Source organism: Hippopotamus amphibius, chromosome 6, assembly GCF_030028045.1.
Source record: "Hippopotamus amphibius kiboko isolate mHipAmp2 chromosome 6, mHipAmp2.hap2, whole genome shotgun sequence".
Classification (NCBI taxonomy): Eukaryota; Metazoa; Chordata; class Mammalia; order Artiodactyla; family Hippopotamidae; genus Hippopotamus; species Hippopotamus amphibius.
The window spans coordinates 16,928,407-16,954,117 of NC_080191.1; the positions used below are offsets into that span (position 1 = coordinate 16,928,407).

The 25,711-nt window shown below is 35.6% G+C and overlaps 1 protein-coding gene across 2 annotated transcripts; it reads left to right on the forward strand.

Annotated features, from left to right (window-relative positions):
* The first annotated feature begins 2,344 nt into the window (after positions 1-2,344).
* COQ3 (coenzyme Q3, methyltransferase) lies at positions 2,345-22,832 on the forward strand. 2 transcript variants are annotated; one of them, XM_057739994.1, is made up of 7 exons: positions 2,345-2,453; positions 10,647-10,764; positions 13,075-13,227; positions 15,196-15,295; positions 18,148-18,390; positions 21,056-21,215; positions 22,250-22,832. In XM_057739994.1, exons 1-7 carry the CDS (start codon positions 2,345-2,347, stop codon positions 22,468-22,470), a joined length of 1,104 nt encoding a protein of 367 aa, XP_057595977.1. In that variant the 3' UTR covers positions 22,471-22,832. The 2 variants fall into 2 exon arrangements, with proteins under 2 accessions (XP_057595977.1, XP_057595978.1); XM_057739995.1 differs by lacking the exon at positions 13,075-13,227.
* Positions 22,833-25,711: the final 2,879 nt, after the last annotated feature.

Below are 25,711 nucleotides of genomic sequence, written 5' to 3' on the forward strand. Positions count from 1 at the left end.
CATATGTAAGTTAATTAGATGTGTAATTTGGTTATGAAATCTTTTCTAAAATGACACCACCAGAAAATTAATAGATTAATTTTTTGAGACAATCATTGGTCTGGATTGGTTAATGAAAACTGTCTTTAAGAGGTTTTCTTTTAAAATATTTCTAGTGTATTAATCATACTTCTTTTTGTGGAATGGGGGTAAACCACACCACTAAGAGAATAAAATGTAATTTGGAAGAGGTAATTATTTGTTTCAGGCCCCAAAATATAAATAAAGATTGGTGTGGAATTTCAGTGTATATGTTTCCTGCCCTTGTAAAATGTCTTTTTTAAAAAGCATCTATTTCTAATGGTATAATACATAATAGGTGAACTTTCCAAACATCATCTATTTTTTAATGTCTGAGTTATTCTGTTTCTTCAAAGAAAGACATTAAGTATAAATAGTAGTTTTAATATATTGAATTTTCTAAAATGTACAAAGAATGATTTAGTGGAAATAGTATTAGATTCATTGGATTGTTCTGGCTTTGTTGCTTGATGTATTTTGGGCAAATCACTTTATCACTATGGAACTCAATTTCTTCAGCTGTATAAGGGTGGACTTAGATTATCTCTAAGGTCTTAAATACTTCTAGTCCTTAAGTTCTTCAATTTTAAGTAGAATCTGGTTGTAATGTCTAAACCTAAATGAGAAAATGGGCTTAAAATAACTTAATCGCCCTTAAAATAACTCATGTGATGAGTTACATTTATACCATGAAGGTTACTAGATGTCATCCATAGAGTTTTCCTATAAAAATACATTGGTTGAATCTGCCACATTCTGATTATGGTAATGGTAAGATAAAATTATCCTAAGTTACCAATTAATATTGAATTTTATAAATACAGAAATTTACCAGTTACACCTGAGTGGATGTATCATTTCAAATAGGTAAAACTGTGTTAGCTGTAAGGGAGCACTTTACCCTTAACTTGAATGAAAAAAGTTTATATAAAGTTTTAAAGTTGAATTTCAAAATATTAAGTAGATTTTTAATTTTATAGCAAAATGAACTGTAGACTCTATAATTTATAACACATTTATGGGTGAGACCATGGGGATTATCTGAGAAATAACTCCAACAATAGCCATACATCACATTATAGCTGGTAGTCCTTGCAATACAACTTGGGTTTAAGCGTCATTGGAAAAGCCTTTTGTTCATATTTGTAGAGAAAAATATCATAAGCTAGTTTTGCTTATCTGAGCCAAACTAGTGGGTATTCAGGAGGCTTTTGTTTCCTGTTGGTATTAAGGCAAATCACTGCCTTTGTTGTTGAACTGGAAATGTAGTGGCAGGCTCTGAAGCCCAGTGAGGAGGAACATTCAAAGAAAGTACATGTAAATCAAGTTCTTAGAACTTTAATCATACTTGCACTTTGCTTTTTCCTGGGATCTGTCGCTCCAGCAAATATAACACATGCTAAATGTTCTTTTGTGCAGAGCTTTCTGCCTTCAGTTGGAGAGATGGTCATGTATCTTGAGGGAGGAGCTCTGAAGACAACAAAACACCTGAAAAATCTGCAACCACTCTTAGGAGGTCAATATTTTGCTAAGAAGCCATAAGGGAAAGACCATTACTGAGCAGTAAATTTCACTAATTCAAAGAACCCTTTAGCAGTCTGATGCTGCCTGTTAAAAATGTGCAATGGTTTTTTTGCCTTTAATGTTGTAAATTTATCATTATTCTTACAGAGGAAAGGCTGTTACACGTTTAGAAGTAAAATGTTACAGATTGCCTGTTCTAACTCTGAAGTGTAGTTTGCCTAGCCTGAGTGATTAGCAGTTTCCTGCTCCATAATGTGTGCCCTGTCCGGAATATTATCAGGTCACTCACAGAAAATAAAATTTCAATTTAGACTTCTGGCCCTCTGACATTTGAGTGCCTTGAGAAGGGAAACAACTCTCCCTTTAGGGAAGAAGTGCTTCGGATCTTTTGTGATTCTAAGTCACGGTCAGTGTCTTACAGGAGTTTAAGTGTCCTTGGGAGACATCTTAAATATGAATTAGAGCTATACAGGAAAAAAAGCTAGATCACATAACTTGAACTGGTAGCGTGACTGGTGGCTATTTGAGGTGGTCGCATAGGAACAGGCCTAATGGAGGATCTTGAAATTAGTTTATGACAATAGAAACATTCTGTAGTTTAACTGCATGCACGATTTGACACGTTGCCCGTGAAGAGTAATCACAGCCACACGTCTGTAACACTCATCACTGAGACTATGATTAGGTTGGCTCTAGGAACCTTTCTGTTGGGGATCTTTTACGGGAGGGACCGGAAAAGAGGTGGATCCATTCTGTCGCGATGTTGGGGGGCCGCAAGCTGAGCTCCTCCGGGAGCCGATTTTTAGGAGCACTAAGGTCGGGATTCCGGGACACACAGGCTGGCTGTCCCCGCTTAACCACGTCAGCAGGTGAGTGTGCGCGCGAAGGTCGCGCTCTCGCAGCCCACTGCGCGGACCGGCTGTTCTGCGCAGGCGCGGGAGAGGGCGGCGGGCTGCTCTGGGCTCCTGGCGTGGTCCGCGGAAGACCTGTGCCTTCGGCCCTGGGCTTCGCTGTCGGTAGAACGCTCGGCCTGAGCTCTTACCCTCCCTTTCCCAGAGGCTGGGAGAAATAACAAGACGAGTGGTCCTGGCCGAGCAGAGCGCAGCCTGCGGGCCGCCGCCATGTACCCAGTGACCTTTGTCTCATTTTCTCTGAGCTCCTCCAGGAGCCGGCGACCATTGTGCCTGCTGGAGTCCCAGGGGCGTGTGCTTTTCTCTTTTGCCCCGACGGGAAGGGGCACCAACTGTCTCATAGTTATTGATCGCTTTGTATTTGTGTTTTGTTTGCACATATCTTGCCTTTCTTTTTCAGAACTGAAGGCAGCTTTACTATTTTTTGATGAATAGGTTAACTCAACAGACTGTATTGGCAAATACGATCAAGAAAATAACGCACTGAACCTGATGCTTGTAAAAGACAGTTTGATTATTTAACTCCCAGTGTTAACCAGAACGTTAAGTTCATTTTTTACATGAAACTCATTTAACGGATAGTTTGCCAGGCACTGGGAATTTTTAAAGAAGTGATAATACCTCTTGAAAAAAAAGATGAAACTAAGATCGGGTTATAAAGAGCAAAAACTGGGAAACCTAAAGGCCTCCAATAGAATTGATAAGTTGTGGGAGTTCCCTGGTTGCCTAGTGGTTAGAGTTATGGGCTTTTACTGCCGTGGGAGCCAGAGGTGGGGGGGGTGGTCGTCAATCCCAGGTAGAGGAATTGAGATCCTGCAAGCTGCGTGGCCCAGCCAGAAAAAAAAAAAAAGAAGAAAAGAATTGATAAGTTGTTACTCTCAATATACTGAAAAATAGTGTATCCAATAAAAATGGTTAAAATCAATGTGTAGCCACATGGAAGATGATTAGATGTCGTGTTAAGAAGGTAAGATACAGAAGACCTAAATAGACATTTCTCCAAGGAAGTTGTACAGATGGCCCACAGGCACATGAAAAGATGCTCAATATTGCTAATTATTAGAGAAATGCAAATATACAATGTGCTATCATGCCACACCAGTCAGAATGGCCATCATTAAAAAGTCTACAAATAATGCTGGAGAGGGGGTGGAGAAAAAGGAAGCCTCCTGCACTCTTGGTGGGAATGTAAATTGGGGCAACCACTATGGAGAACAGTATGGACCTTTGTTAAAAAACTGAAAATAGAGTTACCATATGATCTTACAATCCCACTCCTGGATAGGTATCTGGAGAAAACTCTAATTTAAAAAGATACATACACCCCAGTATAGCAGCAATATTTACAATAGCCAAGACATGGAAGCAAACTTGTGTCATCCAACGGATGAATGCATAAAGATGTGGTATTATACACAATGGAATATTACCCAGCCATAGAAAAATAAAATAATGCCACTTGCAGTAACGTGGATGGACCTAGAGTTTATCATATTAAGTGAAGTAAGAGAGAGACAAATATATATCATTTGTATGTGAAATCAAAAAAAGTGATATAGAAATGAACTTATTTACAAAACAGAAATAGACTCACAGACATAGAAAACAAACTTATGGTTACCAAAGGGGGTAGCGGTGGGGGGAGGCGATGAATTAAATTATGAGTTTGGTATTAACATATACACACTAATATATATGAAGTAGATAAACAACAAGAACTGTATACCACAGGGAACTATGTTCAGTATCTTATAACAACCTATAATGGAAAAGAATCTGTCTGAATCTCTTCTGTACACTTGAAACTAATGCAACATTGTAAATTAACTACAATTTTAAAAAAGATTAAAAAAACAAAACTTACAAATTAGTTTGTATTATGAACTTGAAGATATATAGTGAGAATAGAGATACATCAAAATTTTAGCAGTGATTATCTGAGGTGGAGTTGGTGATTTATTGTTTTATCATTCTTTATGTACTTTCAGAATTTTTTTCAGTAAATATGTCTTTTATAATCAGAAATTTAGAAAAAATACAGTATAAATATTTCCAAATTTTGGGAGTGAACATAGAAGGAGTAGATATTTGGGATCAGGGAAACATCTTAAGATATTTAGGGAGCTGTCTTGAAATTGTGCAGTTTTAGAAAAAGTTGAAGTGGCCAAAGGACCAGCCTGAGTATCTGTGAGGATGTTTCTAGGAAACTGCAAGGTGTTTCTTGGAAAGTACAGTGTCAGTGGAGGGCTGGAAATGAGAGCAGAGAATGGCCAGGGAGAAGACAGAAGACTATTTAGGCCATGACAACTACACGAAAGGCCATGTACACCTCCTGGGATTGACTTTATCTTGAGGACAGTGGGAAATTACTGAAGGAAAAACATAATCAGACCTGTTTTTAAGAAACAAGTCTCTGTAGAAAGTGAGATGGAGGAAGGCAAGACTAGGCTTAGGGAGGCTTAGAGTACTTGAGGCAGTAAATGACAAATGCTGGAACTACGCCATTGGCAGGGTCGAGGGCTTGTTCAGTGTCCGCATGGTACCTGATAGGTGCTAATAAATGACTTTTTGAATAAATTAAATGAAAAATGTCCCCATTTCTTTAAAATTTAAAATACCGGAATGATCACAGATTCAAAGAAGGAATTGGTAGCATTCAATTAATACAAATTTGATTAGTTTCTCTCAGTTATAGTGAGGTAGTTTTTAAGGCTCTTAAGAATTCTGGCCATACTGATGACTGAGGGACTGATTTTCCAGAAATAGGGGAATTAAGAGGGAGATAGCAGCACTGACCAGAAAGCAAGGACTGTGTTAAAATTTTTGAGGGTCAATTTCATGATAATACCTTATACAGTTGACCCTTGAACAACACAACTTTGAACTGCACCAGTCCTCTTAAACGTGAGATTTTTTTTTTCCAGTGATACATACTACATTACTACACTCTGAGGTTGGTGGAATCCAAGGACGTGGAATGGCAGATATAGAGGGCTGACTACAAAGTTATACCTGGATTTTTGACTACATGTGCACCTTGGTGCCCCTAACCCCCACGTTGTTCAGGGGTCAACTGTAAATCCTTATCTATGTATCACAGTTTACATAATTCTCTCATGTCTCATTTACCTACCTAAAGTCATAAAGGAGGTGATATCTGACCTGGGTCTTAAAAAGCAATACAGATAGAAATGGTGGAAGAGAGAATAACATGAGCTAAAACCTAGAAGTACAAACTTTTTTTTTTTTTAAGAATGCTGAAATGAATTTGGGCCAGACTGTGAGGTTCTATTAAACAAAAGAAAATTTGGGGAATTGCCTGGTGGTCCAGTGGCTAAGACTTCAACTTCCAATTCAGGGGATGCGGGTTTGATCCCTGGTTAGGAAGCTAGGATCCCACATGCCTCAGAGCCAAAAAAACCAAAACATAAAACAGAAGCAATATTGTAACAAATTAAATAAAGACTTTAAAAACAAAACTTTGAAAACATAAAAAACTCAGGAGAAACATGTTCAGAGACTATGAAAAGACAAGACATGAAATATAAATGACCATTTGTCTTAGTCCATTCCTACTGCTAGAACAAAATACCACAGACTAGGTGGCTTATAAGCAAGAGAAATTTGTTTCTCAAAAGTTCTGCAGAGTCCAAGATTCAGTGTCTGGTGAGTGCTCACTCCCTGTTCATAGGTGGAGCCTTTTTGCTCTCTGGGATCTCTTTTTATAAGAGCCTACACGCAATCATGAGGATTCTGCCCTCAAGACCTAATCCCTTCCAAAGACTCCACCTCCTAATACCATCACTTTGGGGGTCAGGATTTCAGCATGTGAATTTGGAGGAGACACAAGTATTCAGACCATAGCACCATTTAACTTAAAAAAAAAAGACTCTTAACCTCGCTCATGATAAATGAAAACTATACTGAGATACCATTTTCACCTATTAGATTAGGAAAGATTCAAAAGTTTGATAATACATCACTTAGGTGACTATCAATGTGTTATCAGTGGGGAAACCAACACTAAAAACTTATATTACCCATGGGATTGCAAATTGGTTCCACATCTATGAAGGAAATTACAAATTTATAAATGCCCATGCCATTTGACACAACAATTCTTGGGGTTTTATATACAGGGACTCTCAAAAATATATGAAGTTACCTCTGTAATTCAATTTTATGTTTTTGGAATAGCAAAAAATTAGAAATAACCTAAGTAAATGTTCATTAATAGGGCACTGCTTAAATAAATGATGAGATATAGCCATACAATGGATTACCATGCAACCCTAAAAAAAGGAAGTTCTTTAATGCTCTATCATGAAAAACATCTCCAAGATACATTGATAGGTGGAAAGAGCAAGGTGCAGAAGAATGAGTATACTGTACTACATTTTGTATAAAATAAGAGAAATTGATGCACGAAACTGAAAGATGTGTAAAATATCTGGACAAATGTAGTAACATTGGTTGCCTCCAGTGAGGAAAATTGGATACCTAGAGTCAGGGGTAGGAAAGGCACTTTGTAGTATACACTTTTGGACTTTTTAATTAAAAAATTTTTGTTTTGAAATAGATTCATAAGAAGTTACAAAAATAATACAGAGAATTTCCTTTATGCCTTTCACCCATTCCTCAGTGATAACATCTTACATAACCATAATACATTTGTCAGAGCCAGGAAACTGACGTTAGTATGATACCATCAACTAAATTACAGTCCTTATTTGGATCTCACCACCTTTACATGCACTCATTGTGTGTGTGTCTGTGTGTGTGTTACCACACATAGAGATTTGTGTAACAAGCATCACAATCAGGATATGGAACTGTTCCACAATCACAACAAAATTCCTAGTACTACTCCTTTATAGTCAAATCCTACCATTAACCTTAAACCTTGATCTGTTTTCCATTACATTATTATTTCCATTATAATTTTGCAATTTCAAGAGTGTTATATACATCAAATCTTACAGTATATATACCTTTTGAAAAAATTTTTCTGCACTCAGCATAAACACCCTTGAAATCCATCCAAGTTTTTGCATGTATAAATAGTTCATTCCTCTTGATTTCTGAGTAGTAGTTCATGATTTGAATATGCCACAGTTTGTTTAACCATTCACCTATTGTAGAATATTTTGATTGTTTCCACTTTGGGGCTGTTATGGATAAAGTTGCTATGAACATTGAGGTACAGGTTTTTGTGTGGACATAAGTTTTCACTTCTCTGGGATAAATGCCCAGGAATGCAGTTGCTAAGCTGCATGATACGTATATGTTTAACTTTATTAGAAACTGCTAAACTGCTTTTCATGATGTCTGTACCATTTTACATTCCCTCTAGCAATATATAAGAGATCTAATTTTTTCATATCTTGGTCCACACCTGATAATATCAAGAATGGTTAAATTATAGCCAATTTGATAGGTATGTGATGGCTTTCATTTGCATTCCTCTAATGGCTATTGATATTTAACATCTATTCCTGTGCTTATTTGCATCTGTACATCCTCTTTGGTGAAATGTCTGTGTCTTTTTTTACGCATTTTATAATACCCACACCCAATTTATAATTGGATTGCTTATTTTGTTTTGTTTTTCTGTGGGAGGTTTTTTGGGGTTTTTTTGTTTCATTTTACTGTTGAGTTTAAAGAGTATCTTTATATATTCCAAGTACAAGTTCTTTATGGGATATAGGTTTTTTCAAATATTTCCTCGCATTCTGAGACTTGACTTTTCCTTTTTCTTAACAAGGTGTTTTGCAGAGCAAAAGTTTTAAATTGTGATTAAATCCAATTTCATCAATATTTTCCTTTATGGATTGTGATTTTGGTGTCAGATGTGAGAACTCTGTGTGTTAACCCTAAGTCATGAAGATCTTCTCTTATGTTTTCTTCTAAAAGTTTTATAGTTTTGCATTTAGATCATTCTGAGTTCAGTTTTGTATAAGATGTGAGACTTAGGTCAAAATTTTCTTTTTTGTTGTCATATGACATCTAATTGTTTTAACACTATTTATTGAAAAGATCGTTCTTTCTTTCTTCCTCCTTGGAACTGCTTTTGCACCATTGTCAAAAAATCAGTTGGGTGTTTGTTTTTTGGTCTCTCTAGACATTCTTTTGTTGCATTCGTATTGGAGTCTTTTTCTTCTCCAATACCACACTGTCTTAATTACTGTAGCTCTATGATGTCTTAAAATTTTTGATTCCTGCAATTTTATTCTTCTTTTTAAGTATGGTTTTAGCTATCCTCTTTTGCATTTTTACATAAATTTTAGAATCAGCTTGTCTATATTTATCAAAAAAAGGCTGTTGGGATTTTGAAAGAAATTGTGTTCAACATATAGAGCAATTTGGGGAAGATTTATGTTGAATCTTTCAATCCATGAACATAGTATGTTTCATCACTTATTAGGTTGTCTTTGATTTCTTTCCTCAGTGTTTTGTGTACCTTTTCAGCATACAGACTCTGAACATGTTTTGCTTGATTTATACAACAATGGAAGTATTCTTTTTTGGACTGATTTTAAATGATAGAGCATTTTGAATTTTGCTCTCCAATCATTCATTATTAATGTATAGAAACAATTGATTTTTGACTTTTTTGTGTTTTGAATTTGTGATCTGTGACCTTTCTGAACCCACTTATTCCAGGAAGCTTTTTTTTTTTTTAACATAGACAGTCATATCATTTGCATATAAGGAAGTTTAATTTCTTCCTTTCCATTCTGTATGCCTTTTATTTCTCTTTCTTGCCTTATTGTACTGGCTAAGATTTTTAGTACTATGTTGAATAGCAATCACGAGGATGGGCATTCTTGCCTTGTTCTTGATTTTAGGGGTAAAGCACTTAGTCTTTCACCATTAAGTATTTTGTGAGCTATAGAATTTTTATGGGTGTTCTAGCAGATTGAAGAATTTCTCTTCTTTTCTTAGTTGGCTGAGAGTTTTTAATCATGAGTGGGTGTGGATTTGTAAAATGTTTTGTCCACATTAATTAGTAAGCTATGTGTATTTTCCTCTTTCAATTATTAGTATGATAGATTATACCAATTGATTTTCTACTATTGAACTAGTATTCCACAAAATCCTACTTGGTTATGCTGTATTATTCTTTTTATATGTTGCTGGATTCTGTTTATTAATTGTTCAGAATTTTTGTGTCTGTTCATGAGAGAAATTGATCTGTGGTTTTCTTTGCTGTACCATCTTTGTCTGGTTTTTGTCTGGTTTTTGCCAGAGTAATGCAATTTGTCTTCTTGGTGGATTCTCTCTTTTTTTAATTGAAGTCTAATTGATTTACAATATTGTGTTAGTTTCAGGTGTACAGCAAAGTGATTCCATTTTATATATATATGTGTGTGTGTAGGTTATTACGTATATATAACCTATATATCCTATATATAACCTATATATCCTTTATAGGTTATTATAAGATATTGAGTATAGTTTCCTGTACTATATAGTAATCCTTGTTGTTTTGTCTCTTTTATCATAATGTAATGTCCCTGGTAGTTTTCTTTTATCTAAGGTCTCCTTTGTTTAAGTGCTTATTGAACAACTGAATGTTCTGCAGCAGAGTAACTAGTTCATAAAGCAGGCCCCTGTGTAAGCTGGAACATATAAATTGGATGACTGTTTATTTTAGGAGACATATATGTGTGTGTATATGTATACACACACATTTTTTTCCCTCTGTAAAGAGTATTGAGCATATGTATAAATCCATTTCATGTAGCTAACATGAAAGTGATAGAATTTGAACTAGTTTTGATAATCTCAAAATTAGTATTACCCTAGTTTAAAAGGTAACGTAGTTTTAATTTGAATATCACTTTTTAACAATTTTGTGCAGCATAATGTGGATGTAAAAACAAATGCTTGAAAAACTTTAACATAGGCATTACTTATTTTTGCTAGTTATAATTTCAGAAATGTCTGATTAGAGTTAGATGGCAGGATGCAAGATTTTTATTTTATAATTTAGAATAAAATCCAAAATTAAGGAAAAAACCCTTTTGTTTATCAATTGTAGTATAACATTGCCATGTAAAATAATTTCTTCAATTACATGTATATCAGGGATTCATACTGTGCAGTGCTTTCTCTGGACATTTAATTTTCTTCTTTCATTTTATTCAGAGAATCAGCTCACTCGGATTCTACAAATTAAACCATGGGTTTTCAATGAAAACAGAATCATGTGGTTCAAATCCTATAGCATGGCTTTTGCCTGCCTGAATAGGATGAAAAATTACAGGTAAGTTTACTCATTACTGTGACAAATATTACACAATTATATGCAATACTAGTTTAATGTTGGTTGTGTTTAATAAACTTTGTCGGTATAGTCTTGTGGTTTGATTAAGCTTTTATTTATTTAATTTGGCTTTTATTTATTTAATTTAGATTTTATTTATTTAAATATTCTTATTTTTCCAACAGCTTTTAAATTTTGAAAATTTCAAACCCACAGAAAATTTGTGATATAGTGGACATCCAGTGCATACTTTTCAACCATATTTGGCGATGGCTTTTACTTTTAATGTACGACTGTATTACTTGGATAACTACTTTTTACTTCCTCATAATACCCGTGTGACAGGACACAAGTAACACAATGCTTAAATCATAAATGATTTGGGTGCAACATAAATATAAGGTGGTTAAGTACACAATCTGTATAGTAAGATTGAATCAAAGTAATATCTTTATGCACTCATATATTATAAACTAATTTCTAACCATGTGAAAAATATTGCATACTGTTAAGGTTTGAGCTCTGTTTTCCAAGTGTGTGCTTCTACTTCTCGTAAATGAACTAGCTCCTTTGAGATTGGATGTCTGTGAAATCATTCTTAGTCAACTGAGCAACTACCTACTGTTACCTATTAAGTTAATCCTTGATTACTGAAGCTTTGCATAGAGCGTGGAAAAGGGGGTAATATTCATAAGATAATACTAAAGAAGAGTCACATTTAACTCTTAAAAGGATGATAAGTAATTGATATAGAATTTATGCAGCTAAGAAAAATGTAGTAAAAATTTAAATGGTATTAGCTCTGCTAACATAACAACCTATTGTCTTTTATCCAAGAACCTCTGGAGGATTTTCCTATCATGTACTTAGATATGGACCCGATGTTGTGTCTGTCTGATCCCCATTTAGTCCCTGTTTGATTTCATTTAATTAAAAAAAATTTAGGTGAATAATATACTTTTCTGGGCCTTCTCCTTCAGATTATGTATTTAACAAATGTTTCCTGAGCACCAGCTGTGTTTCATGAGCTGTGCTAGTTAATAGCATTAAAATGGTAAGCAAGACAGACCATGCTTCGCCCTCATAGTGATTATACTCTAATGGGGAGACATGATCAATTAATCACATAGCCCCACAAAGAAGTACAAAGTTGTATAGAAGTTAAAATAGGGGAGTATTAGATGACATTCTACTTAAACTAAGATCCAAAGGATGAGAAGGAATTAATTAGGTGTGCCGACAGAGAAGGGGGAATGTGAGAAGAATGTTCCAGAGAGATGGAATGACATATATAAAGTACCTGGGGTCAAGTGTGGTCAATTCAACAAACTGAAAGAAAGCCTATGTGGCTGGAATGGGGAGAATGAGGAGAACAGTGGATTGTGACTTTGAAGAGGGAAGAAACTGGGGACCAAATAATTCAGAACATTGTAGCCCATGCTAAGGATTTTGGTCTTTTTCCTAATGCCACACTGGAAAGCCATGAAAGCATTTTAAGTGGGAGAATAGCATGAGCATATTTATATTTCAAAACAATCACTCAGCATTGTGGAGAACAGATTGGAGGGGATGAGGTCATAAGCAGGCAGACTAATTAGAAGGCTAGGACAGTAGTTCAGGCGAGAGATGACAGGAGCTTGGATTAGGAGCATCAGGCAGTAGCAATGGAGAGAAGGTGGAGGCATCTGCGTTCAAATCATGGTTCCACCACTTAAGCTCTCTGAGCCTTCCTTTCCTTGTCTGTGCACTAGAGATAATAATAACACCTATCGTATAGAGTTGCTGAGGATTAAGTGAGATGACATATGACATATAGGGAGTTCTGAAACAAGCAGTACCTGGCGTTTAGTAAGTGCTCAGTAGGTAGTTACTGCTGCTGCTATTACCACCACTACAGGATCCAAAAGGCCAGTTGTATACAGTTTCATTTTTGTTGTAACTTACTTTGAAAGCAAGTTAATTTGTTTCATCTGTGACTACCTATATTTATTTACAAGCAATGTGATGATAAGAAAACTTGTTTTGACGTATCAAAAATGAGCAATACATGTATTTAGAATCTAATACTTGTAATTTAGAAAAGCCTTCTACTTAATATATCCCATGTTACATTTTTTTTTAAGTGGTAGTTTTAGGAATTCCTTGGTGATCCAGCAGTTAGGACTCTGTGCTTCTACTGCAAGGGGCATGGGTTCGATCCTTGGTCAGGGAACTAAGATCACGCAAGCCGAGCGGCATGGCCAAAACAAAAAAATGAAAATAAATTTAAAAATGTCAGTTTTTACCGAGCTTTACCTTCTGACCTCTTAGGCTCGCTTGGACAAGACCGTACAGTACTTCCCGGACCACTGTAGACAGCAGTGAGGTGAAGACCTTCCTGGCCCTGGCTCATAGGTGGTGGCATGAGCAAGGAGTCTATGCGCCTCTTCACTCTATGAACGACCTGAGGGTGCCGTTCATCAGGTAACATTCCAGAAATTCTAGGTCTTTTAATACACAACTCTTTTCAATGATTCATTTTCTTTCATGTTCATTTTTCTCTTGGTTTATGCCTAGGTTCAAAATGCTGCATGTTAAGAGTGCTTTGGAAATTAGGGAGATTCTCGTCAATATCCATTGTTTGAAACTATGAATCTTTTAATAACACCACCCACGTTCTAGGCTGCTTTCTATAAATTAACTTGAAGCATTTTTGGACATTATCGAGTTAGTTAGAATTAAATCCATATGAAAAGGAATTATGGTCCTGTGGCATCAAGGTCATTTTATAGAACTTTGACCTTTAGGCAGTTCTGATCAAGGGAATACTACTGAGACAGTTCAATTCAACAAATATTTTTTGAGAACTTACCTCTACAGAGCTTGGGGGCGAGACTCTGTAAAAGCTACTGAGATATTCATCATTCAAAACATAGTCCGTGTACTTTAGGAACTTAGAGTTTGCCATGGGAGATAAAGGCAAGGGTTCATCAGACTCCACTTATCAAGAAATTGTTCATTCGTTCTTCTGTCCATTTATTTATTTATTCATTAAACATTTTTAAGCAGCCAGTATGGTCAAGGCACTGTGGTAGACACAGAATATCAGATTCAGACTGCCATCAAGGAACTTGCTAATTGGTTTTTGCTGATTTATATCAGTGCAGCAGAAAGGAAACCATTGGCACATTTTCATTACCACTGAGTTAGTGGATCATCGAAAAGCAGACCTGTCATTCTGTTAGGCTGGATCCGCGGTTCTCAAGATTAGCCGTGGACTAGCAACGTCAGTATCACCTGTGATCTTAACAGATCTTAACAAAATTCTCAGGTCTCACACTGGACCTGCTGCTTTGAGGGGTCGGCACTCTGTGTTTTAGCAAACCTTCCAGGTGATTCTGATGCACGCTTCGCTTGAGAACTACTCTATTCCAACTCTTGTGACACTATTAGACATCACACTAAAAAAGACCATCCAGGGCAGTATACAAATTATGATTAGAAGTTTGGATTTTATTCTGATCATAATTGAAACCATTGAAAGGGAGCAATGTGACCTAAATTATGATATCAAGGAGTCATTTTGGCCAATGTGTGAAGAGTGGATCAGACTTCATTTGACATGGGTCCTTTCTGCATATTGTAACATTCTGAAGTTATCTACTTAACCACTATCTAGGTGTTTCTTAGAAATCAGTTAATTTGAATTAGCAATAAAAGATATCCTAGGATATCCTTATTATATATAACATTTATCTTAATGTAAGTATAATTAGAATTCATATTTAGTCCCACTTGAAAGTTTAGTTTATGATACTGTTAGCTATATACATATCTGTGTGTGTGTATGGGTGTGTGTGTGTGCTTACGTTTGTGTATGTGGTAAAGTATTGCTATGATTATCTTAGAATTAAGTTTACTTGATTTGGATGCCTGTTTACATGATCATGAAAGTACCACTAACTTAGAAAATTAAAAGCGGCTCAATTTATAAAGGAATATAGGCGAATTCTGATATAGATTTCTAGTCTGTTTCTTGTACGCCCTCTAAAATAACCTATTTGTTGCTTATATGAAATGGGTCTAGCAAGTACTAACAATATAGCTAATAAATGTCTCAGGTGACATGATATCCCAAGTGAATAAAATTAGGTTCATCTAAACTAGATTGTTTTTAAAGTTTTTCTTTAGATTATTACTAAAGTAATAAGTAAGTCATAATTACTAGTAGATTATTTCAAGAGCTTTACTTTAAGCCTCCTGCTTTTGATTACTAAAAATATCTTATAAATTACACATAATGTCATTTTATGCTGAAAATAAAAGATTTTTTACCTCCAAAATCAATAGTCCATTTAAAGAGTTTAATATTTCTTTGAAAATTATACACTTTTAAGACTTCATTGATAAAATTAATAATTTGTTTTTATATATTTTGAATTTTTTTTAAAGAGACAGTCTTTTAAAAACAGTTGCTGATCACCAGCCAGGAAAACCTTTGTTTGGGATGAAGATTCTTGATGTTGGCTGTGGTGGTGGATTGTTAACGGAAGTAAGTGATGTACAACTTTCCTGCCATTTTTAACAGGCAAAAGAAAATTAAGAAATGGCTTATGCTTCTTTTATCCTTTTAACAAATAATATTGTTCATTTTTTTAAAAAGGAAATATAAAATGTTTTAAATATTTTTATGATTATAAAAGTAGTACATGCTTTCTACTGTCTTAAAAATATATAAATATTTCAGAAAGTTATAGTGAGATTTTTTTTTTACACAAAAATGGGGCACTGGTAAAAATAAACAAATGGGAGCTAATCTTAAAAGCTTTTTCACAACAAAGGAAACCATCATCAAAACAAAAAGGTAACCTGCTAAATGGGAGAAGGTATTTGCAAATGATATGATTGATAAGGGGTTAATATCCAAAATATATAAACAGCTCATACAACTCAATATCAAAAAACAAACAACTCAGTTAAAAAATAGGCAGAAGACCTGAATAGACATTTTTCCAAAGAAGACCTACAGATGGCCAACAGGGACATGAAAAGCTCAGCATATCTAATCATCAGAGAAAGGCAAATCAAAACCACAATGAGCTATGAACTCTTACCTGTCAGAATGGCTATCACCAAAAATTCTACAAATAACGAACGTTGGTAAGGATGTGGAGAAAAGAGAACCCTAGCTGGTTGGAATGTACATTGGTTCAGGCACTACAGAAAACAGTATGGAGGTTTCTCAAAAAACTAAAAATGGGGAGTTCCCTGGTGGCCTAGTGGTTAGGATTCTGAGCTTTCACTGTTGTGGCCCGGGTTCAACACCTGGTGGGGGAACTGAGATCCTACAAGCTGTGTGGTGTGGCCAAAAAAAAAAGAAAAAAGAAAAAACCTAAAACTAGGACTACCAAATGACCCAGCAATTCCACTCTTGGGTGTATATGCACACAATGTTCATAGTAGCATTATTTACAATAGCCAAGATATGGAAGCAACCTAAGTGTCCATCAAGAGATGAATGAATAAAGATGTGATATACATATTATATTATATGTAATTGTTATATATTATATTATAATGTTACATATTATATGTTAAATATATATTTGTATACATCACACACACACACACACATACACACACAGAGGAATATTAGCCATAAAACAGAATGAAAATTTTGCTGTTTGCAACAGCGTGGATAGACCTAGTGGGTATTACCCTTAGTGAAATAAATCAGACAAAGACAGATACTGTATGTTATCATTTATATGTGGAATCTTAAAAATAAGCAAATGAATGAATATAACAAACCGAAAGAGATTCACAGATACAGGGAACAAATGAGTGGTTGCCAGTGGGGAGAAGGAAGAGGGGAGCGACAAGATAGGAGAAGGAGGGTTAGGAGGTACAAACTACTGCGCACAAAATAAATAAGCAGCAAGGGTATATTGTACAGCACAGGGAAGTACAGCCATTGTTTATAATAATTTTAAATGGAGTGTAATCTACAGAAATATTGAATCACTATGTTGTACACCTTTAACTAATATAATATTGTCAATCAACTGTACTTCTATGAAAGAAAGAAAAGAAAGAGAGAGAGAGAGAAAGAAAGAAGGAAGGAAGGAAGGAACAAACGAACGAAAGAAAGAGAAAGAAAGAAAGAGAAAGAAAGAGCACTGGTCATTTGAATAGCTTTGGAAATTTTGTTGTCTCTTCTCTCCCAAGATATTAGGCAATTTCCACTGGTTTAAATGCACTGATAAGCTATTCTTTTGTACTTGCTTCAATATCAAAACATAACGGAGTTTTGCCTGCTTTGGGGGTTCTCCCCTTCTTAGGTGCTCTAGAGTACTTGGCAAAATACTCATTCTCCCTGTGAACAATATTTGCTTTAGCTTATAGCAAATGTATGCCTTACAGCTCTATTTTGTAATCTTCTATTAACACAATAACTTTTTGTTTCAATGCTGCTTCATAATCCGATCCTTGAAAGATATGTTAAGCAAACAGTATAGGATACAAATGTAAGTGAAGAAACAGTGGCATGTGTTACTATCAAGGTCATAACAGCCAAGTTGACTGTGAGGCTAACAGAGGCCTTTGAGGCATAGCTAAGTTTCCATATGCACAGCAAATGTGTTGTTGATATGGCAGTGGGCTGGTTTCTTTTGACATCAATTATAAAATTTCAGGAAATGTAAAATATGTGAAAATACATTGCTTAGAATCAAGAATATGAGGTGTATCAAATCATAAATGAGTACAATTTTACTGTATGTGTTCTACAGTCTTCTCAGTGTATTATTACAGATCTGTGTCTCTAAAGTGAAAATAATTTGATTTATACTTTCAGCTTATTGAATAAAGAGTTATGAAATAAATGCTATGCAATTTTTATCAAAATTAAGGCTGTGTTTAAAAACTAGGGCATGTCATGGGACTCGATTGAATATAAAGGTTGAAAGAAGAATTAGGTATGAAGAATCATTTCTAGTCAGTCACAGGAGAAGCTATGGAGAAAAAATGTTCTTTAGAGAATTTGATTAGAAAATTTTGCTTTTTACAATGACATGTTACATTTATTGCATTTTAAATATGTTAATACCGTACTATGTGCCTGTAAATGCATCTAGAGAATAGACAAAAATTTCCTCACTATTCTTAAGTAGTTCTTGATAAGTTTTTTGTTGTGATTATTGTTCTCACTTTTAAGCTGTTTATTATGGAAATTATCAAACATGTACAAACTAGAGAAAATGGTATATTGAACTTTCATGGACCCATAAGTGATCTCCAATAATTATCTCTTCGTGCTTAATCTTGTCTCCTTTTTGAGCAACTTTTGATTGCCAGAATGTGTTCTCTTTTCTTCCTGAGGGTAACGGTTTTTTATGCCATTAGCCTCTAGGGCGGCTTGGGGCTTCAGTTATTGGAATCGATCCTGTGGATGAGAACATTAAAACAGCCCAGCACCATAAATCATTTGACCCAGTCCTGGATAAGAGGATAGAGTACAGAACATGTTCCCTGGAAGAGATTGTGGAAGAAACTGCAGAAACATTTGATGCTGTCGTAGCTTCTGAAGTTGTAGAACACGTGATTGATCTAGAAACATTTGTACAGTGCTGCTGTAAAGTGTTAAAAGTAAGACTTATAAAGTTTACTTGTTGGTTTTTTCTTTTGAGTGTATGTATGTATCCATAGCAGTAAATGTTTTATAATCCTTGAAACCAGGAAGACAGGATTAGGAAACATCATCTCTACTGGAGATTCCTTCTGCCTCTCAGCTTGCCCTCATTACTGGGGTTTTCCAGATCCAGTATCTTCATGTCCAGGAATCTTGAAAAATGATGCTGCTGAACACTGTAATACAAACAATAGATTTATAGTGGTATTTTTCCATTGGTATAGTCTGCATTAAATACCTAATAGGCATTGAATGACAATTACTAAGGAACTGATTTGGATTAATACTTAAAAATAAAAAAACATTATCAGCATAAATTGGTTAGCCAGCATTTGTTGTCACTCTTGTATGTGTGATATGTATAACAGTTATCAGCTTATAAAAGACTGCTTCATACAAATGATCTCATTTGATCTTACCTACAACCAGATGAAGAAGGTAAGACAGGCATCATGACCTCCTTTGACCCAATGAAGATCAGAATTTGAGAGATGTCAAAGGTCACATGGTCTTTAACTCAAAGATCACTAGGCACTTAAGTAGGGCTTAAGGCTACATCTTTTTATGTCAAGTCTGGTTCTTCTCATTACATTATTATGTTTATATAATTTGCCACAGACTTAGTCCTCTAAAGGTGTTCCAAATTTTCTTTTAATAAATACTTCTTAAGTATTATTATTATTATTACTATATCAACTCGTTTGTTTATGAATTCGAGAGGTAACTCCTTAAGGTCAAGAGCTAAAGGAATTAAATGCTTAGCCTTTATCTAAATAAAGCTTTTAAAAACTACTTTTTATTTAAAAATAATTTTAGATTTATAGAAGTTGCAACCATAGTACACCGTGTTGCCACGTGCCCTTCACCCAGTCTCCCCTACTGTTACCGTTCTACAGAATAAGGGTAGGAACCGGGGTGAGGCGGGTGTGGCGCTTAGGGCACAAAGTCAAAGGTGTTGCTCACTGCTGGGTGCCAGTCCTGCATTGGCACGCCCCGGAGAGCAGTGCCTCCTTGGATTTTGTGCCCTAGGCGCCTCACTTGCCTCACCGTAGTCCTAGCCCTGTATGTAGCCCATGGTATATTTCTCAAAACAAAATTAACGCTGACATTATGCTATTAACTATACTACAGACCTTGTTAAATTTCATTAGTGTTTCCACTAATGTCATTTTTCTGTTGCAGGATCCAATCGGGATTCCATATTGCATTTTGTTGCCATATCTCCTTAGTCTCCTTCAATGTGTAGAGTTTCTTGGGGGTGTTGCCTCTTAAATGAGTCTTATTAGGCGTAGCTGCTATTTTCCAAGCAAAATTCCTTCATTATTTCTTTTTGTGTAGTGTCTCAGTCAGTATGTATGGGTGGAGGGTCTCTCACATATATCAGGAATACTGGCATCATGGACTTTAAAAGTAATATTTGCTTTAATGGAAAGCCTATTTTTTAAAAAAATAAATGATCAGTGCTCACCGTTATTTCCTTAGAGTAAGAATTGATGGAACACAGATTAGATATTTGTGATTCTTTCCCCTTATCTCTACTGAGATATAATTGACACATAAATGATTTTTAATGAGATAGTTTAGAATGCTAGAGTTTTACAGAGAAAAGTTACAGTGTGTAATGAAATAGTGTCTGATATTTTGGTTTTAAGGCACATCCCAATATTTCAGGGCTTTCCTTTATCGTGTTTATTTTTGGTTCGGAGTGGTATTTGAGATATTTTCACGTATATATATGTGTATATATATATATCTTAATATGATTATTTTGGAGGGGCTCTTTGGCATGTTATCCCCACCAGGCGCTAATGAGAATGTGTAAAAGTGGGAGTGTAAATGTGTAAATACAGGAAACTGCCATAAATACAATCATTGAAAAAGGGCAGACTAAACAATCCCATGAGTGGTTTGCATTCACTTAAGTGCTTATCTTAATCTCTTTATATACTAATGATGTCAAAACAAAACAAAACCCTTTCATACCTTAATCATTAACGCTTTTGTTGGAGAAGGCTTTTTGGCCTTGCTGTCCTGTATAAGCTGTGGGGCTGTGTGCTGCACCAAGCAAGTTAGGCAGGCTCGGCGCCCAGAGAGAAAGCAGCGTGGACGTGCTAAAACATCAATGCGGACATGTAACACGCAAGGGCAGTCTGATCTCATTTCTATATTTTTATTATAAAGTATTTGATCTGTTCAAAGGCATGTGTGTAATATAAACATGTCATAGTAACGTATGATTTTAGGAGTTAGTTGTAAGTACTATTGCATAAATTCAGTGCGTGCATCTGTAGTGGACTGCCTGTAACCATGAATTTCCCGAGAGAAAAAAACCCCACTATTTTGAATAATTGTATTTTATTCACAGTTGTGTATTTTTTTTTTCCCCGGCGTGCCGTGCGGCACGCAGGATCTTAGTTCCCTGACCAGGGATCGAATCCGGGCCCCCTGCGTGAGGAGCATGGAGTCTTAACCACTGGGTCGCCAGGGAAGTCCCCGTGCTTGTGTATCTTAACTGCACTTCAGTTATTTGGGAGGAAGAAGGAGGGTGGGGGAAGCTAAGCCTTTATCCAACTGATACTCCTGACCTTTAAAATTTTCCTTCTGTGCATATTTTTTTTTTAGCCCGGTGGTTCTTTATTCATTACTACAATCAACAAAACACAGCTGTCCTATGCTTTGGGAATTGTTTTTTCAGAGCAAATTGCAGGTATTGTACCAAAAGGTACTCATACATGGGAGAAGTTTGTTTCACCTGAAAAGCTAGAGAGCATTCTAGAATCAAGTAAGTATTAAAAATGTTTCCAGTTTCCAAGGTCTAACTGAACTTTTAATGTACCTGTAATTATTAATCACATAACCTAGCACTTAAAGAAATAGGCCACTATTCTTTGGATGTTGGTTTTCTGTCCTTAACTAGATCATAAACTCTGTGAAGTTAGGATTAAGTATTACATACCACTTCTCTGTCACGCGTGGCACCTAACCCAGGGCCAAGCAAATCATAGATGATCAGTGAATACTTTTTGGCTGTTTAGTCCTCACCTGTTTAAGGATGAAGTACAAAGGTCTTTTACTTACACATCCTCAGTTTGTCCTATTGAGGCCATGCTTGAATCAGCTTATCTTCCATGTTATGTTTCCTGATTCCTTCATAGTGGGATATATTTTGAACTTCCATGTCACTTTTTAATGTAGTTTTATGCTGGTTATAGCATGCCTTATAGTATGGTTATTTTAGTGTTTTTTACCTCTCTCTGGCTGTAAGCTCCTTGAAGGCAAGACTGTGTCTCCTTTCTGTGCTCCCCACAGTGCCTGGCTCTGCTTTACACCCGGTGAGCACTTGATTTGTCTCTTTAGTTCCTGTCAAGTAATAACATTTGTCAGTTCATTTATTTGGCATTTGGTGTTCCTTTTAGACTCGTGAAGTTTCATGCTTTTGGTTCATATCATAGTGTATCAATAAACTTGATCTTACCTGGAATATTATCTGTCCCATGAAATGTAGTAATTTCTTTTCTGCAAGTAACTTTGTTGAAAATAGAGTATAAAAAATATTTTTAAATGCTTTATTGGAACAGTCAGTTGTTGGCAGGTATTTTCTAAAAACAGCTAACATTTATTGAGAACTCACCAAATTCCAAATGCCGTGCTCGAGTTTATGTTCTGCTGCAGTGAACAATGGGTTACAAAGTATTTGTGCCTATTGAGTTAGGAATCCTTTTTTTAATGTGGAGAGTTGCATGAGACACTTGGCACGTGGAAGGTAAATATTTATTAAATATACTCTGTCTGATTTTTTTTTTTTTCCTTTTCCAGATGGTCTGTCAGTTCAAACTGTGGCAGGAACGCTCTACAACCCCTTCTCAGGTTACTGGCATTGGAGTGAAAACACCAGCCTTAACTATGCAGCTCATGCTGTGAAATCCAGCACCCAGGAGCACCCGGCGCCTACCGAGTTTGCTTTAAAGGAGGAAACAGAAGAGCTCCGAACTGAAGCCTCCGCTAACTCAGGTGTGCGTGAAGAGCTGAAGAAATGAATTTTTATGAAGAACTGTAGTATAATGGCTTGAAAGTCTAATGTTTACAAATACACAAAATATGCCATTTGTCTTTTGAGACAGGATCATAAAGAAAAGAAAGTCAATAAAAAGGGCTAAAACCTTAGATAAAAGCTTTTGTTGTTTCATCTAATAGCTACCTTCAAGGGATTAGTCTATGGATAAAAAAAGTTTTGATGAGGTATTATGTGATCTAGGAATTTAATTCCTTGGCGTTTGTTATATACATACGGTATACATATTTCACCTCATCTTACAGATTATATAATATTTTCCCCGCATGTATGCACGTACATATATACTGTAATATGTTTTAATTTAAAATAAATCTGTATCATCTATGCTCTTCTTTATTTGGTTTTAGTTAAAGGCATTTATTATGCTTCTCACTGATTAAAAACCAAATATTTTATGCCACTTAAATTTGGGAAGATAAAATGTTTTGTTTCCTTTAAATTTTGGTTTTTGGAAAGCAGATCGATTGTTAAATATATACTGGGTTTGGTCAAACATTAGAATCAAGAAATTCAGATTATGTTGGCCATATTTCTCTATAAATGTTTTGTAGTGCCTTTTTTTTTTTTTAAAGTAGAAAGGATTTTTTGAACTCAGTTTAAAAGTTCAGTTATGGAAATTTTTTTTTTCAGCTAATGTTTTATAATTAGAAAGACTGACTTGAAATATATTTTTATGCCTCTTGAAGTATGTGATTCTTTGGCTTTTTCTGAAAGTCCAGAATATATAAGGACTTTGACAGAGGGTGTTGACCAGATATGACATAGATTGAATGTATGTGACTCATGTAGAAAGTCAGCTTTTACTTTCTAGCCTTTCTCACCTTTTTGTTGTTGTTGTTTCTCTGGCTGTGCTGAGTGGCTTGTGGGATTGAACCGGGACCCCGGCAGTGAAAGAGCTGAGTCCTAACCACTGGACCACCGGGGAGTTTCCTAACCTTTCTCACTTTTAAGCTCATAAGTTTTCTGTATTTCTTTGTCAATGCCTGTTGAATTGGGCTCACCAGGCAAATACTTCCCAACCATCTTAGCTTATCATTTGTTTGTTCTCAGTGGCATTCCAGGGAGGAAACTGAAATTTAAAGAGTTAAAAGAAATTTTAACTTCAGTTGCTGATGTCTAATTAGGACACTAAAAATCAGGAGTTCCCATTGGATTTCATTTAAAAGTTTGATTCTTAGTCTGAATTCTAGTAGTTTTATTACCAAAGAAAAGCTTCTTCATTCTATCTGTTGGGAAAAAAAAAAAATCTAATCTCTGTTGGTATTAGAGATTAATCTAAATGGAAAACCAGAAACCATAAAACTCCTAGAAGAAAACATAGGTGGAATACACTTTGACATAAATTGTAGCTTTTTTTTTTTTTTTTTGGTCTTCTAAAGCAAAGGAAACAAAAGTAAAAATAAGTGAATGGAACCCAATTAAACTTAAAAACTTTTGCACAGCAAAGAAAACCAACAACAAAACACAAAAATAACCTACTGAATGGGAGAAAGTATTTGCAATGGGAGAAAGATATGATTGATAAGGGGTTAATATCCAAAATATATAAACAGCTCATACAACTCAACATCAAAAAAACAACCAGATTAAAAGATAGGCAGATGACCTGAATAGACATTTTTTTCCAAAGAAAATATACAGATGACCAACAGACACATGAAAACGTGCTCAACATTGCCAATCAACAGGGAAATGCAAATCAAAACTGTATGAAATATCCCCTGACACCAGTCAGAACGGCTATCATCAAAAAGTCTACAAATAAGAAGTGTTGGTGAGGATGTGGAGAAAAGGGAACCCTCGTACACTGTTGGTGGGAATGTGAATTGATGCAGCCACTACAGAAGACAGTGTGGAGGTTCCTCAAAACACTAAAAAGAGAACTACCATATGACCTAGCAATTCCACTCCTGAGTATTTATCCAAAAAAACTAAAACACCAATTCAAAAAGATACGTGCACCCCGACGTTCATAGCATTATTTACAATTGCCAAGATATGGAAGCAACCTAAGTGTCCATCAACAGATAAGTGGATAAAGAAGGTGCCGTGTATATATATATATATATGACAATGGAATGTCACAATGTCGGCCATAAAAATGAAATTTTACCATTTGCAACAAGATGGATGGTATTGGAAGGGTCTTACGCTAAGTGGAATAAGTCAGACAGAAAAGCAAGGTGAAGGGGCAAGATACAAGAGATACAAACTACTATGTATAAAATAAATAAGCTACAAGGATGTATTGTACAGAACAGGGAATATAGCCAATATTTTGTAATAAGTATAAAATGGAGTATAACCTTTAAAAATTGTGAATAGCTGTGTTGTACACCTGACAATTATATGATATTGTACATGAACTATACCTCAATAAAATTTAAAAAAAATATATATATATATATATTTATTTATTTATTTGGCTGTTCTGGGTCCTAGCTTCTGCACACAGGGTCTTCATTGTGGCATGCAGGATCTTTAGATGCAGCGTGTGGGATCTTTTAGTTGAGGCATGCCAACTCTTAGTAGTGGCGTGTGGGATCTAGTTTCTTGACCAGGAATCGAACCTGGGCCCCCTGCACTGGGAGTGCAGTCTTAGCCACTGAACCACCAGGGAAGTCCCTAACATTTTTTTTTAAAAAGATTAATCTAAGCACTGTGTAGTAAAATCTATCAAAAGGCAGTCCCCAAAGTACATTTATTTTAGAAAGAACACTCTAACTTTCAGTTATTAAAAATATACATTGTTAAGTGAGGAGAATTCAGGATGATTCAGTAATAGCCCCATGAGGTAGGGACTACTGTCCACTCCATTTCACAGAGATGTTAAATGTATTCAGCCTCACACAAGCAGTAAGATGCACACCCAGGCAGTCTGATTGCTGAGCCTGTGCACTTCACCACTTTGATACTTGTACCTAGTGTCTGTGCCGTCATAACCACACACAGCTGGATTATTTTCACTCGCTTGAATTGTCTGTATGCACGGTAGCACCTTCAAAAGCACATAAATCAAACAGTGTCACAAAGTCTAGAGTCTGAGCTATTTGCCTGAGTTCTCTTACAGCTTCATTACCTTTTTTGTGACTAAAACAGCTACACGCTACTGATGGCAACTTAATAAAATGCTTTAAAGGCCTCAGATAAAATTATAGCCTTACTTTCTATTATAGTTTCAGGTTTTACTGATGTATTAATAA

Coding starts and splice junctions, on each gene's coding strand:
- COQ3 (XM_057739994.1), top strand. CDS start 2,345: ATGTTGGGGGGCCGCAAGCTGAGCTCCTCCGGGAGCCGATTTTTAGGA. Junction 2,454..10,646: donor CCGCTTAACCACGTCAGCAG/GTGAGTGTGCGC, acceptor CATTTTATTCAG/AGAATCAGCTCACTCGGATT. Junction 10,765..13,074: donor AATAGGATGAAAAATTACAG/GTAAGTTTACTC, acceptor CTGACCTCTTAG/GCTCGCTTGGACAAGACCGT.